This window comes from Oryza sativa, chromosome 6, assembly GCF_034140825.1.
Source record: "Oryza sativa Japonica Group chromosome 6, ASM3414082v1".
Taxonomy (NCBI): domain Eukaryota; kingdom Viridiplantae; phylum Streptophyta; class Magnoliopsida; order Poales; family Poaceae; genus Oryza; species Oryza sativa.
This window is the reverse complement of record NC_089040.1, coordinates 2,515,096-2,530,197: the sequence shown is the minus strand read 5'-3', so window position 1 is coordinate 2,530,197 and position 15,102 is coordinate 2,515,096. Positions and strand designations below refer to the sequence as shown.

The 15,102-nt window shown below is 38.0% G+C and overlaps 2 protein-coding genes and 1 non-coding gene across 7 annotated transcripts; 2 read left to right on the top strand and 1 right to left on the bottom strand.

The window, feature by feature from the left end:
* The first annotated feature begins 330 nt into the window (after positions 1–330).
* On the top strand, positions 331–5,862 carry LOC4340102 (translation factor GUF1 homolog, mitochondrial-like). 3 transcript variants are annotated; one of them, XM_066311133.1, is made up of 12 exons: positions 331–713; positions 1,122–1,872; positions 2,037–2,193; positions 2,288–2,342; positions 2,663–2,715; positions 2,805–2,909; positions 3,013–3,084; positions 3,168–3,281; positions 3,993–4,133; positions 4,334–4,393; positions 5,089–5,359; positions 5,448–5,791. In XM_066311133.1, exons 1-11 carry the CDS (start codon positions 420–422, stop codon positions 5,261–5,263), a joined length of 1,977 nt encoding a protein of 658 aa, XP_066167230.1. In that variant the 5' UTR covers positions 331–419; the 3' UTR covers positions 5,264–5,359; positions 5,448–5,791. The 3 variants fall into 3 exon arrangements, 2 of the variants coding, with proteins under 2 accessions (XP_066167230.1, NP_001408010.1); NR_185238.1 differs by having other exon boundaries at positions 373–713; positions 2,663–2,730; positions 2,805–2,905; positions 5,448–5,862; NM_001421081.1 differs by having other exon boundaries at positions 373–713; positions 2,663–2,730; positions 5,448–5,862.
* A 979-nt stretch (positions 5,863–6,841) lies between these two features.
* TRNAG-GCC (transfer RNA glycine (anticodon GCC)) lies at positions 6,842–6,912 on the bottom strand. Its single transcript has one exon. It is a non-coding gene; the product is annotated as a tRNA-Gly (tRNA).
* Positions 6,913–7,007: 95 nt separating this feature from the next.
* Positions 7,008–14,242, top strand: LOC4340100 (carboxypeptidase SOL1). 3 transcript variants are annotated; one of them, XM_015785428.3, is made up of 16 exons: positions 7,008–7,149; positions 7,665–7,725; positions 7,832–7,927; positions 8,611–8,641; positions 8,725–8,781; positions 8,914–8,976; positions 9,686–9,781; positions 9,935–10,057; positions 10,152–10,256; positions 11,282–11,328; positions 11,740–11,865; positions 11,979–12,081; positions 12,180–12,242; positions 13,136–13,219; positions 13,435–13,498; positions 13,816–14,242. In XM_015785428.3, the coding sequence occupies exons 1-16, from the start codon at positions 7,050–7,052 to the stop codon at positions 14,106–14,108; spliced, it is 1,512 nt and encodes a 503-aa protein (XP_015640914.1). In that variant the 5' UTR covers positions 7,008–7,049; the 3' UTR covers positions 14,109–14,242. The 3 variants fall into 3 exon arrangements, with proteins under 3 accessions (XP_015640914.1, XP_015640915.1, XP_025882287.1); XM_015785429.3 differs by lacking the exon at positions 8,914–8,976; XM_026026502.2 differs by lacking the exons at positions 7,008–7,149; positions 7,665–7,725; positions 7,832–7,927; positions 8,611–8,641 and having other exon boundaries at positions 8,765–8,781; positions 8,924–8,976.
* Positions 14,243–15,102: the final 860 nt, after the last annotated feature.

Below are 15,102 nucleotides of genomic sequence, written 5' to 3'. Positions count from 1 at the left end.
TATATTTTATACATATTTGTATGCATTTAGGACGTAAAAAATATGCACACAGACTTTATATTTATATTTATACAGTTTGTATGTATATTTTAAAATAATAGACAATCGCACGCGGTACACAACTAGTCGTTAATTAGCAATTTCATGACAATCCTGGACGGAGGTAGTATTTCGGAATTCCTAGTATTTCTCAGCGTAGTAGTATTATGGGCCGAAATGTTTCATACGAAACCATTTTTGTTTGGGCTGATAGGTGCCCCTTCATTTTCTCCAGGCCCATTAAGCCCATAGGTCATCGTATCAGTGGGGCCCATCTTACAGTTGCACAGCGTGTTCCTCTCTAGTCTATGTGGACCTTTTGCGCCAAACCCCAACCAGAACCCTAGCTCCCGCCGCCGCCGCCGCCGCGCTGTTCCGGGATGGCCGGCGCCGCCGCGCTCCGGCGATCCGCGCGCCGTGTCGTCCTGCCAGGCGCCTACGCCTTGTCCCGGGCGCTACAGCACCCTGAGCGCCTCCTCTCCTCCCAGGCTTCGCCGGACCGCGGCGGGGTGCTGGGTTCGGAGCTTGGGCTGTATCCCCCGGAGAGGGTCAGGAACTTCTCCATCATCGCGCACGTCGACCACGGCAAGTCCACGCTCGCCGACCGGTTGCTGGAGCTCACCGGCACCATCAAGAAGGGCCATGGCCAACCTCAGTACCTCGACAAGTTACAGGTGTGAGAACAAACTTGCCGTTTTGAAAAAAATGGGGACGCGTTGAGTGAGAAATTGGTAGCTTTGATTTGTGGTCCGTATTCCATAAGCTTATTGGATAAATGCACATACCGGAATTAATCAATTGGAAGTTACTCCAGAATTTAGTTGAGTTGAACTTCGTTATGTTTGGTGACCGGTAGTAATAGCAAAGATAATCCTTGTACTCACTGTGTTGACTTTTGAGCATACTGGATCTTAAGTGACTATTTCCTTAATTGGCATCTCATTTCATTTGAGATGATGACAGCACTAGCATAACAGATAGTGTTCATTTTCAGTGGATATTTTCTTACTGAAATTGAAAAGAAATATTTATACTGTGTGCATTTGTCATAACATTTGTATGATTGTATCTGTTCTCTACAGGTAGAGAGAGAGAGGGGAATCACAGTCAAAGCACAAACAGCAACTATGTTCTACAGACATGCTAACAACCAACTTCCTGCATCTGATCAGCCAGATGCTCCAAGCTATTTGCTTAACTTGATTGATACTCCTGGGCATGTGGATTTCAGCTACGAAGTATCCAGGTCGCTTGCAGCTTGTCAGGGTGCTCTTTTAGTAGTTGATGCAGCCCAAGGTGTCCAAGCACAAACAATTGCAAACTTCTACCTTGCATTTGAGTCGAATCTAAGCATCATTCCTGTTATTAATAAGATTGATCAGCCTACCGCTGATCCAGATAATGTAAAGGCTCAACTGAAGAGGTTATTTGACATTGATCCAAGTGAAGCTCTGCTAACTTCAGCTAAAACTGGTCAGGGCCTTAGCCAGGTCTTGCCTGCTGTTATTGAGCGGATTCCTTCCCCACCTGGAAAATGTGATTCACCTGTACGCATGCTTCTCTTAGATTCATACTATGATGAGTATAAAGGGGTGATATGCCATGTTGCTGTTGTGGATGGTGCTCTCCACAAAGGAGATAAGATTGCATCTGCCGCAACTGGTCGCACATATGAAGTCCTTGATGTGGGCATTATGCATCCAGAGCTTACTCCTACCGGTGTGCTTTACACTGGACAAGTTGGATATGTCATAAGCGGAATGCGTTCAACTAAAGAAGCACGAATTGGTGATACTCTTCATCAAGCAAAGAGTATTGTCGAACCACTTCCTGGTATGGCATCTCCTACCCTCCTGAAATAGTTTTGTCATTCTATTAGTTTTAACTAGTCTGATTCAGCCTGATAAAACACTGCAGTTGGTACATAAAAAAAGTCTAATGCTTTGTTGCTTTAGTTTTTTTTTTATGTTGTCACTATATAGAGAATATCCTTTCAGGTTTCAAGCCTGCTAGACACATGGTCTTCTCTGGTCTATACCCAGCTGATGGCTCTGACTTTGACGCTCTTAGCCATGCAATTGAAAAACTAACATGTAACGATGCGAGTGTGTCTGTTACAAAAGAGACAAGCACTGCACTTGGCATGGGCTTCAGGTATCAACTTTTTTGCATGTGAAGTATAAATATTAAAAAAAATTCCATTGTTTTATGCTATCATGTGGAGAAACATACTGTAATTCTTCTACAGATGTGGCTTTCTAGGATTACTACACATGGATGTATTTCATCAGCGGCTAGAACAAGTATACATCTTACTGTTTGTTTTTCAAATAATTGTCAATCTATTTTTGCTGACAGCAACTGACTGTGATCTTTGCATGTACTTTGGTTTGGCATATCTTTTTTTTTTTACCCAACATGTTTTTCATGTTGATTTAATACTGAACCAGAGTAGTTTGCATCCAAAGAACTACATGTCGGTCAGTTGAATCATTGATGCATGCTTCTCTTCTCAGTAAATGATTTGGAAAACAAGGAAGATGTGCTTGCATCATGTGATGAACTGATTTCTATTCCCTATTATATTTCTTGAGGTTTTAATTTATTGTTGTGCCCTGTTAAGGAACATGGAGCTCAAGTCATATCGACAATACCGACAGTGCCATATATCTTTGAGTATGGTGATGGAAGGTGCAAAATTGCAATTATTATATTATATATACTTGTTCTCTGTTAGTTTTCTAATCATGGAGTGCTTTATCCAGCAAAGTGCAAGTCGAGAACCCTGCAGCTTTGGCTTCAAATCCTGGAAAGCGTATAGCAGCTTGTTGGGAACCAACAGTCATTGCAACTATTATTATTCCTAGTGAGTAAGATCTGCTTCCTTTCTCATACACTCTTTTAGTTCATGAATTTATACATATTTATATTTATAAACCAGAAGTTCTTGAGACTACCCAACCGCTTTTTCAGGTATGTTGGGCCAGTAATTATGCTTTGTTCAGAGAGGAGGGGCGAGCAGCAAGAATATACATTCATTGATGCGTAATAGTTTACTCCAGAAATCATTTTCTTAAAATAAATTTTGTTCTTGCCTTACAGGGCTATTGTTTGTTTGTTTGATGCAGCCAAAGGGCTTTGTTGAAGTACCGATTACCATTGAGGGAAATCATTGTGGATTTCTACAATGAACTGAAAAGCATAACATCTGGATATGCTACTTTTGATTATGAAGATTCTGAGTAAGTTTCCTTTTCAACTCGGTAACCATACATGGTCTTGTCTAATCTTTTGATTTTTTTTAAACATTCTGAGATGGAAAGGCATGTATCTGTTTTCTTTCATCAGGTGGCCTTATTATTCTTTTCTGTTTTTTTGCTCCTTTTTGTGATGATTATTTTGGAGGCCTGTTTTATGCCCCATTCCTGAAATTCGTACTACACCTTGCTCACAATTTTCTACTCCCTCCGTTTCACAATGTAAGTCATTCTAGCATTTCCCACATTCATATTGATATTAATGAATCTAGATAGATATATGTCTAGATTCATTAACATCAATATGAATGTGGGAAATGCTAGAATGACTTACATTGTGAAACGGAGGAAGTATTTACAGTTCTTGTCTCTACTCCAGCATACTAAGTACTAGTAGTCACCTCACTTTCTTTAAAAAAAAGCAAAGTTGTAAGCACAAATAGAAAGCTCTCTTGGGAGTTTAGGCATCTAGTGTTTTGACCTTTTGAGAGTGTTTCCTGATGAATAATTATTACCAAATAATGTGAACTATAATCACATTCTGGAGATAATTTGCATTTCATGCGACTTATATTATCAAATTGCATGTAGGTATATTTCTATGGTTAAAATTAAATGGGTGACAAAGCAGGAAAAAATGCCACTATGGATGGCTGTTTATTTTCTTGTTTAACTCCCTTTAATTTACTTCAACAGGTACCAACAGTCTGATCTTGTTAAGATGGATATTTTACTTAATGGTCAGCCTGTTGATGCTATGGCAACAATAGTCCACAACCAGAAAGCTCAGAGAGTTGGACGAGAATTAGTGGATAAACTCAAGAAATTCATAGAACGGTATTCATCATGCTCCTTATTGTGGAAATCCTGATGCACAGATTATGCGCTTTTATAATATTTCCATATATTATTAGGGAACGACAAACATAATCGTGATTGCTGCCTACATTCTTTTATCGTTGTACAGAATGTCAAAAATTTTCACCCATCCATTACCGCCATCCTTTTTCGTTATGCTTTTGTCTCTGATTATGCAGGCAAATGTTTGAGATCACTATACAAGCCGCAGTTGGTTCAAAGGTTATCGCAAGGGAAACGTAAGATAGTTAAAACCTGCTGCTGTTTTTTTTTCCCTTACAAGTTAACAGCACGATTATTTTTAATGGATTGTGTTTATTCCCTAGCTTGTTGAAGTTATTATTTGCATGCACATCACTCTACAGCAAGGGAATTCATAGAAAATCACTTATCTGTCCATGAGAACTGATATTTTTTTCTAGTTGGGATGCACTTCCAACTCCCAAGTAAAATTGTGTTTGCCCATTCACATTTACCTTCTAAGTAGAACAATTAGATATGCTCTTTGGAGCTTGGAACATCCTAGGTACTTGGTAGTATTTGGTGTAAAGATAATCACTGGAGATGTTTCCTGGAAAAAAAGCGTTTAGAAAGCTAACCTTTCTTAGAGCCGATAATTTTGAATAGAACTATTGTGAACCTCTATTGGTCTAAGCAGAACTGGCTGCAAACTACAACCATACAGCCTTGGTAAATCTGTTCCATGATCTGATCTTACTTGGTCATCTGTGAAAGACCTGGACATAATATTCCATGCATGACTCTCAGAGACTCAGATTATTTACCATGCACTTAGTTTCCCGGTCTTAATTGTGTCTGTAATGTCATTCAGTTTCATGGTAAATGTTATGGTAACTATAAGGTTCATTCCGTTCATGTAAAATTCTGTGCATTTGTGTAAATACTTAAATATGCTATCTTGCATTGCTTCCAGTCTGTCAGCAATGAGAAAGAACGTTCTGGCCAAGTGCTATGGTGGTGATATTACTCGCAAAAAGAAGTTGCTAGAGAAGCAAAAAGAAGGGAAGAAGCGCATGAAGCGTGTAGGGTCCGTTGATATTCCTCAAGAAGCATTTCATGAGCTATTAAAGGTCTCCAATTCAAAATAGATGCTGTGCTTAGTGCTGTAGCTGTCTAACAGCATGAGGGTGTGTTGTGGTGAAACACAAACAGCATGTTCTGGACTTCTAGTCATCTTCTGAAAGGTGTGTTTATTACACAGTTTTACACGTTATGCCCCCATGTCCCAGTGTCCAGAAAGGCCTAATTTCATGCCATTTTGCTCTATTACAGGTGCCTTTTGGTCTAATGAGTACATAATGATGTTTCTTAATGATAAGAGGAGACAAAGCACCATTTTGCCATCTTTTGCTGTGGCAACATATTTTCATGTTGAGAAGCTAGCATTACCTTTTGTTTTTCATTGATTTTCACTGTACAGAATTCGGTGATGCCTGCTGAATCAGCAGTAGCGTCGGCTTACCCTTCTGATTCCTTAATTGGCACAGCCATTTAGCTGAATCTCATTTCTTTGTTCAAATTATGTTAAGAACTTTTTGGGAGGAAAATATTCCAGAGATAGTAAGTCCTTTTTTTTTGGGCAATGTTAAATAATTGGGTATTTCCCTTTGAGCTTCTCTAGTTCTGTTTAATGCAATTTTGTAATTTTGTAACTCTTCTGCTGCATGGTGTAAACTTGTTCTGGCGCTTTCATTCGGCTTTCTGTAAACATCACATAGAACCCGCAAAATATAATTATAATATATATATATATATATATATATATATATATATATATATATATATATATATATATATATATATATATATATATATATATATATATATATATATATATATATATATATATATATATATATATATATATATATATATATATATATATATATATATATATATATATATGAAGATACTACCGTAGGGTGCGTTGTATTAAAAAGCAACCGCCCCTTCCCCCCCTCCTCCCCCACACCCACCCAAGCAGTCCCGCACACCCCACCCCCTTCTTTTGGTTGCTCCTCATGGTAACCTGTTTACTATACAATCACCCGTACTATACATATACTCAATTACTAAATTTTACTGGCCATTCTATTTTTCTCACGGTTATTCCCCGTTTTTTCCGGATCGCAGGTCGGCGACGGGCGGTCGAGCGGCGGGCGGCCGCCGGCTTTTGCTTCCTCGGCGTGCCGGGTGGTAGGCGGTGGCGATGGTGCGCCAGATCCGGATGGCAGTGGCTGGATAACCCCTGATTTTTTACTCCAATCGGAGTAAACCTATGATTATATATATATATATATATATATATATATATATATATATATATATATATATATATATATATATATATATATATATATATATATATATATATATATACCTATAAACCCATAATGAACAATTGCTTTCGCCAAGTTGCAATGGCTGTCGTACAAGAGCAAAATCAATACAGTTGCTATGAGCAGCAAGGAAAGCTTCAGAAATTTTTTAAAAAACGGTAGGAATACAGTTGCTATGAGAGCTTCAGAAAAAAAAAAGGTACAACAAAAGACAGTTGCTATGAGCAGCAAGGAAAGCTTTCAGATTTTTTTTTTAAAAAATGGTAGGAATACAGTTGCTATGAGAGCTTCAGAAAAAAAAGGTACACAAAAAGAAAAAACAGGAACTGCACCAGCCGGGAATCGAACCCGGGTCTGTACCGTGGCAGGGTACTATTCTACCACTAGACCACTGGTGCCTCGTGCAAATGAAAATTTCGTCAAAATATATAAGATACGTGACACTGTCAGAGTCAAACCGAAACAAACGCCACCCCCACCGGCCCAACCCGCCGTACTCTAGACTCTAGCCTAGGGTGGGCTCAAGCACGCGGCCATGGCGATCTCGCGCCGCCTCCTCCTCTCCCTCTTCCTCCTCCGCGCATTCTCCTCGCTTCCCGCTCAGGCCGCAGCGAGAGGCGCCTCCCATCCCTCAGGTCTCCCTCTCTCTCTCTCTCTTACCTTGTCTGCGGTTTTTTTCCCCGCTCATGAACCACTGCGTGTGGTGCCGATTGGATGTTCTAGAGCTCGATTCGTCCGCGTGGAATCTGTATGTTCGATTTCTCAGCTGGGGAGCTCGGGAGGACACGAATCCACTGCTTCACTTCCGGATTTGTGGGGGCGATGTCTGTGCCTGGACAATTTTGGTACAAGTGACTTCCGGATTGGGGACGATGATGTCAGTGCGTGGACAGTGATGAAGAGCACAAACTCTTCGAGTGCAATATGAGGGTGTAGTTGTGTGGAAGATTGCGTCATGTACTTAGCTTGGATAATTACTGTGATGAACTCGCACACCTCTGTCCTTTTCTGCGAAGAATTTTAGCTAGACTGGGAGTTGTGACTTTAGGCCTGCATCATCGTCTCATCTTATAGAATCATTGTCAATAGACGTAGCAGATCTGTTCATAGGTATGCAGTTAGTGACTCAATCTATATGTTTCTTAACCAGGTACCAGCGGAAATTATGGGTCATTTTTGCGCAACCTGCTTCAGGATAATCCCATGATAACGTATGTATTAATTATAGCCTTTTATGTTTCGTTTATTTCGTCATTGCATATTTTGCACGCCAACATGGGATTGAGCATATTGGCTATGCTTTTGTAACAAACTTAGGGAGGAATTGGTCCGTGGATATATGAGCAACTCGGAACTTGAGATTGCTGTGCATGCCATTGGAAGCCGCTATCCTAATATCTCCAGGATATACAGGTACATTATGTTGTGATACTTTGCTTCTTGGCGATGCGAGTATATCATGGAGTTTCTCAACAGCATTCAAGACCCTCAATATTTTTAACCATGCCAAATCACATCACTGGTGAAACTGAACATCGATTAAAATCACATGAAAAGAAAACCTATAAATTTCCAAAACTCTGAGAATTATGAGATACAAGGAACTTCAAAGTTATGTTAAAATTGCAAAGTTTAACCAGATTAGGATTTTAACCTGACATTTCACCATCAAAGTATGGTATTATGGTGTAATCAATTCTTTGCTGTCAATGGTCCATACAATCTGCACTGATAGGTAGTTAGGGTAAAGATAAGATATCTTTTAGAGAAAAGCAATCATAAAAGTGCTAAGTTCAAAACCATCAGCCCACTCATAAAATTCTATGGTGTTCTATTTGTGGCATGCGAGAGATCTGTGAGCAGATAATTGAGTAGTATATAATAAAGAACTGAATCTTCTAGTTGGATACTGTCACTCTGTCAGTTACACTGATGGACTGTAGCTTGTTATGGAACTTCAAATTTATATTGAATTCATCTCAAGTTTTTCTTAAAAGTGTTATCTCTCACTTTTATGTCCTGTATGCTCATACATTCAAACTTTGCTTACCTATTATTTATTCTCTCTTTGAGGGATTGCACGATCATGTTATCAGCATTGGAAAGAGTGTGAATGGTGTCACATTGGTATGTAACTCGAGTATTTTTTATTTTTGTTATGCTTTAGTTAATGTTAAATTTGTATAAGAGAACTTTTATGGTTCTTGTAGTGGGTGATTGAAATATCAGACAAGCCTGGGCAAAAGGAAGCTGAACCAGCATTCAAGGTTTGTGGTTCTGTTTCATGAAGAGTTTCCTACATTGGTGTTCCCTTTTCAATTTGTATATGCAATGAACTCAATGGATGAAATTCTATGCCACTCCACTCTGATAACAATTATCCTCATCGGCTTATCTAGTGTTTTGTAGGCACCTTTGACAGAAAATTATATTCACACATGTGGAATATCTTCAATGTCAATGTAATGTCTTTACTCCATTTAATTTATTTGACTCCCGTGGGGCTATAGCCATTTCTTTCTTAATTCTTTAGGACTTATCCCCATATTGCAACTGAAAGATAAGCTATAGCAGAACTGTACAAGTGGTTCCCCACAACCACCACCACAAAAGTTCTTTAAAGGAGAAATCAGTGTCCTGGTACCAGCAGTGTGACATGCTAGGGAAAAAAAAACACATACTAATTGGAGCCATTAGTTGTGCCTCAAGATACTTGCCACTCTCCATGTCTAGACCAATTCTGGTGGAGAGGAAGATTCAGTAAGGAAGATACATCTGTTGCGTTCTTTCCATAGTAACCAGAGATCCAGAACACCAGAATTACCAGAACACTGAAAACTTTTTGAAACTGCCTGCAACCTCTTTCCTTGCCTTCAACCACGAGGTTCACCTGACATCTTCCCCCACAGTTGGCACTAGGAAATCAATGCAGCCCAATCACGCACTCGGAGCTACATTGGTCAAGTGTAGGATGGTACGAGTACCAGAGCAGAGGTGTGACAGTATAATGCGTAATAACAATTATTCATATAACTTTCTTTAAATAATAACCTTTAGCATTTATTCTTACTACACTATAAATCTGTAAATAAATATCTAGGTTATCTATTTCGTCAGTGGTTCTGATTATATATCTGTGAATTTTGATGTATTTTTTGTACAAACTTGCAGTATGTTGGTAATGTCCATGGTGATGAACCTGTTGGAAGGGAGGTTCTTATAAAGCTTGCAAATTGGCTGTGTGATAACTATTTGAAGGATCCCTTGGTAAGCAAGATTCTCACATTGTTATCTGCTCTTAAATTCGATGTTTGTCTGGCTCAACTATGGTTTTACGCAATATATTTCCATCTGTTTTACTGAAATTGATAGAAATATATGGTAAGCTCAAAAACTTACCAGTTAAACTAATATCTGTAGGCAACTCTTATTGTGAAAAACATGCATCTTCATATACTTCCAACGATGAACCCTGATGGATTTGCTCTTAGAAGACGTGGTAATGCAAACAATGTTGACCTCAACAGAGATTTTCCTGACCAAGTCAGTGATGCATTATTTTCTTCTTATGGAATATTTGGATTCCTTTTGTTCTTTACCTACTTGAGCCTTTTAATTATATTGTTAATGCTGGCAGTTTTTCACCAACAACGATGAAATTAACTACAGACAACCTGAAACTAGAGCTATTATGAACTGGGTAAAACAAGAACACTTCACTGCCTCCGCTAGTTTGCATGGGGTAATTATTCTTTCCCTAGCACTTCTATGCAAAAATATTAAATTAGTCATGTAATTATCTTCCCAGTTATCTTTCTGTGATCAAAGCAAATTTCAGTAAATGATGAGGCACCTCATCAGGTTCCTTTTCTGGTTTATAATCTTGCTCATCTCATGGGAATGTCCTCCCTTTTTTTTTGTCTTTTTGTTAGTTATTACAAGCAAGGGAACTATTTTGCTGCTATATTGAGTTACCTATGTTGCTTTTAATTTTAGGTGCTATCTTTACCAGTATTCTTACTGAAAATGCTAGGGTGTTTATGCTCTCTCTGCTGTTTATGGTTTGGATGTTATTATCTGTAGTTATTGATACTGGTAATGTCATATATTTGACAATTCTTACTTTGTTGGATAATATTGCTTTCTAAAAGCAAGCAAATGGGTTTGAATTAGACCTTGTAGTCCACAAACTACTTTGGTATAACTATTAGTTTCACTGAGGCATTCTTCACTTAGTCTTCAAGCGTTAAACATCATTGTTTTAAGTTTTAACACATAAAATAAAAACAGTAACATATGGGAGGGAAAATTATCTTGTTTAATAATAATAGAAAATCTTTGTAGTTCAGGAAATATTTTATTGATTTATTAGTTTCTCTGGGCTGCATTCATATAATCTTCGAATATTAACATAATTTGTTTTAATTTTAACCAGAATAAAAATAATAACAGACCAGGGGGAGAGAAGGTTCTTTTTTTTTAAAAAAAAAATCTACTGAATTGCAAGCATGATGGTTGCAACTTGCAAGAAGGAAATCTCGTGCACAGCTTGTAAGATTAGTTTATTTGAAATCATGAGTTATTTATCCTACCAGCCCATCTACTACTCTACTAATTGTTAATGGTGCAATGCATGGAGTTTACAGATTTGTTCACATGTTCAAATGACCCTTATTAATTGCATTGATTATTTTTGGTGGCAGTTCATTTCAAAGTTCAAACTAGTGCCTGGGATTCATCCATTGCCCTTTGATTTGAATTTTGCAGGGTGCTCTTGTTGCAAATTATCCATGGGATGGGTCTAGAGATCAAAGGTGTTACCTTGTTTCTATTATTTACATTCAGTTCAAGTATTCCAATTATTAGTTTTGTGTAAATTTTGTACATCATAAAAATATCTAGAAACAATCTTTTGATCAAGGACTTCCCACGCATTTATTAGTGTATGATTCAAAGGTTGTATGGTTATGTATTTTTCTCGACTTATTGCTAATGCTAGTATTACAAATTTGATGTTTGCAAATAGTTTCATAGAGTTTGGAGTGCATGTGGGTACCTTTGCTTGTTCTAATGCGACATTGTCTTGACTCTTTATGCTGTTGACTGGTTTTTCTTCTTTACAAGATCATTCAGATATCTTAGCATCATGGTAGTTGAGAAAGACATCCGTGATACATGCTTACTTTGAAACTTTGTCATTCTCACAAGGATTGTCATTCTTACAGCAAACAGTATTATGGATGTCCTGATGATAAGACATTCCGGTACATGGCATCAGTTTATAGTCAATCGCACTATAACATGTCTTTGAGCAAAGAATTTAAAGGAGGGATTACAAATGGAGCATTCTGGTATAAAACTAGTTTTGTATTATTGCTCCTTATCATTTTTTTTATTTCATATCAAACATTTTGTTGCTGCTACTTTTCATGCTAACTAGCAATCTATGCTTTTTTGTGTTGAGGTATCCAATCTATGGTGGGATGCAAGACTGGAACTATATACATGGAGGTTGCTTTGAGTTAACCCTGGAAATTAGTGACGTAAAATGGCCAAAGGCAGCTGAGGTATTTTTCTTTTTTTTTGCATCTAGTTATCTGCCTATCAATTTCCAGATAACTTGATAATCACTTTGTTGTGTTATTTCTTCCAAATTCTTCTATAGCTTCCTGTCATATGGGAACAGAATAGGATGAGTATGCTTAATCTTGCTGCAAGCCTTGTGAAGGTAAGACATTTCCACAGGATTCATTTTTTTCACTGGAAAGGTTAATTACTGTACTTCTCGAAATGAAATGGTGCCAGTTGGTTTTCGGATTGAGGGCTCGAGGTTCTCGTAGGAGGGTACTGGTAATGGCCAAAGTTGAAAATTTTTTCATGTTGGATTTCTCCTGAAACAAAGTGGTTCAGTGTAGTTTTTGTTGGTGCCATTCTGGCACATGATCAAGTTCAACCAGGTTGTCTTGGTGTTTCATCTTTTCACACTTTGGTGACCTCACACCACGACTTGAACTCTGCACTAGCAAGCTGGCCCTTTCTGTTGCTGTTAGACACAACATTGTTAGTAATGTATGCCATCTCTAGCTTCAGTCAACATATTTCTTGGTTCAAAGATTTGAAGAGATTAATGCTTGCCAAGTCTATTTGATGGGAGTTATTGGGATAGGTTTTCTCCTAGTACTTGTTAAAGTTGAGAATTAAGAGTTAAGTCAATTAGGATTACATGCAGTCAGTGCAGTTCCCATCTTTTGTCTGTAACACAGTACAGGGTACCCTATCTTTTTCTATTTTTTATTTGGTTTTACAAAAGGGGAATTTGAGTTGGAGGAGCAGAGAATTCTTAGATTGTCAGAGTTATGACCCTGCTAAGGTTTATAACTTTATACAGGTATATGATTGAGATGCTCCATTGGTATGTGTTATCAAGGAGTAAAAGTTAAACCAAGAGGGGTGTTAGTTTGTAACCATGTCATTGTCAGACTTATGAAACAAGACCTTTGAGTAACCAGCACTATCCTGTACTAACGGGAGATATCATTTGAAGTTTGCTCCTTTGTGTCGTTGTCTATAAGAAATAACTGAAATTGCTACCTTGTCCATCATATATGGCTATTGTTTCAGACGGGAGTTCATGGAAGGATATTTGCGGCAGATACAGGTCATCCTATACCAGGCTCCCTGACGATAAAGGGTATCGGTTCTGAGGTTAGTTTATTTTGGCAGCGTTAACCAATAATGATGTGAACAGTATTGGTGGCCTTTGGATCTGCACTGTAAATTGATTGTTGGTCAAAATATTTTTAGAACGGATAAACTGGTAATATCCTAATATCCTAAGTAACGAGTACAACGAAATTTATTGCATAACGTTCAGGCTTATCATTTGATAGACCTAATACTTACCGTTTTCTTGCTTTTAGATAAGGGCTAGCAGGACTTATGGCGATTACCATCGAATGCTTGCACCTGGTGAGAACTATGAAGGTAGGGTTTCTTCTATGGACAACATCAATACTTATGTATACGATTATACAGCCTTTTCCTCAAAAACATTATTGAAAATGCCTGGCAAGTGGGTACACAGCTGAAATTTCTGATAATCACCAACCAATCATATTTACCACTGACCATTAGCTAGTGAAGGCAAAATTTATCCTCCAGTTGGAGCTTTGGCTATGAAGTGAACCATTTGCTACCCGCATAGTTAACTGTATTGATATCATAGCATGTTTTGATGGGTGTTTCTAAAACTGGATCAATGAATGATCTATGGTGTTAATTTTTTTTGATGATCTTGTCAGTCATGGCATCTATGGAGGGCTTCCGAACAAAAGCTACACGTATTGTGGTGGAGGAGAAGGCTGTGAGCTTGGACTTCATCTTAGATCGAGATGGAGCTAATGGACAAGTGGTCCGTAATGACTTAGGTTGCCCATGTGACGACGACAAGTTGTTTCATGTGCAGGGAGCTCGCCTCGAGCTGTATCTATTTGTTTTGCTCATTATCATCGCACTGTATGTTCTCTTCAAGAGAAAAACAACATCGAAATTCACGATTCACAGACATTCACCGAAACGGCCAATTGCTGTATAAGATTTAGAAAATTTTGCGAGTCGATACAAATCTGTAGCTGACCCAATAGTGATGTAATTTCTTCAGTCCAATGTAACTTCAGTTTGTACTGCTACAACATTTTGAGCTTAATTAATACTCCCTCTTTCCCTAAATGTTTGACACCGTTGACTTTTTTAAATATGTTTGACCGTTCGTTTTATTTAAAAACTTTTGTGATATGTGTAAAACTATATGTATACATAAAAGTATATTTAATAATAAATCAAATAATAGAAAAAGAATTAACAATTACTTAAATTTTTTGAATAAGACGAACGGTCAAACATTTTTAAAAAAGTCAACGGCGTCAAACATTTTGGGATGGAGGTAGTATAGTGGAACACTCACGATGTACTCCACGCCCAAGCAGCATTACCCACAACCACACATTTGTCAGATGGCTTACAAATCTATAACATGAATTAATGCAAAACTTATAATTATCAAGTGGATAGCAACCAACACCCCCAAAAAAAAAATCAAACCTTTTTTGAGAATATAAATTGTATATAACATAGCACTAATGAAAACTCAGTTTGTTTACTGGATCTTGTCTGCGTGTGTGTGAACTGAACATAGTCAACATGCAACGCACAAAGCTTGAAAAATATGAAAACTCGACTTGTTGAAAATTCATAGGAAACTTAAAAATATGAAAACTCAACTTTCTGAAAATTCATTGATAAGCGGTACCACCTAAGTTGACTACAACTGTGTCGTGTTTGTTCTCCTGAGCTGATTATATACAATAATACAAATGGTCTGTCTCTAGTATTTCTCAGGAGGTGTGCCCCAGAATCAGTTTCATTCATACTCCATTCATAAGCCATAGTACAAAGTTCAGACACGTACACACAACCAGTCGTTCATACATTGGAGTACACGGTACAGACACAGCATGCCCGTGCACACACACACTACCTTCATCTCTAAACACACAGACACAACCCTCTAATACCCTCTAATCTGAGTA

Excerpts from the sequence above, each read along its gene's own strand:
- LOC4340100 (XM_015785428.3), top strand. The coding sequence starts at position 7,050 with ATGGCGATCTCGCGCCGCCTCCTCCTCTCCCTCTTCCTCCTCCGCGCA. Across the intron at positions 12,082-12,179 it reads AATGGCCAAAGGCAGCTGAG|CTTCCTGTCATATGGGAACA; the intron begins GTATTTTTCTTT and ends ATTCTTCTATAG. Across the intron at positions 13,220-13,434 it reads TAAAGGGTATCGGTTCTGAG|ATAAGGGCTAGCAGGACTTA; the intron begins GTTAGTTTATTT and ends TCTTGCTTTTAG.
- LOC4340102 (NM_001421081.1), top strand. The coding sequence starts at position 420 with ATGGCCGGCGCCGCCGCGCTCCGGCGATCCGCGCGCCGTGTCGTCCTG. Across the intron at positions 2,343-2,662 it reads TTCATCAGCGGCTAGAACAA|GAACATGGAGCTCAAGTCAT; the intron begins GTATACATCTTA and ends TGCCCTGTTAAG. Across the intron at positions 4,394-5,088 it reads AAGGTTATCGCAAGGGAAAC|TCTGTCAGCAATGAGAAAGA; the intron begins GTAAGATAGTTA and ends CATTGCTTCCAG.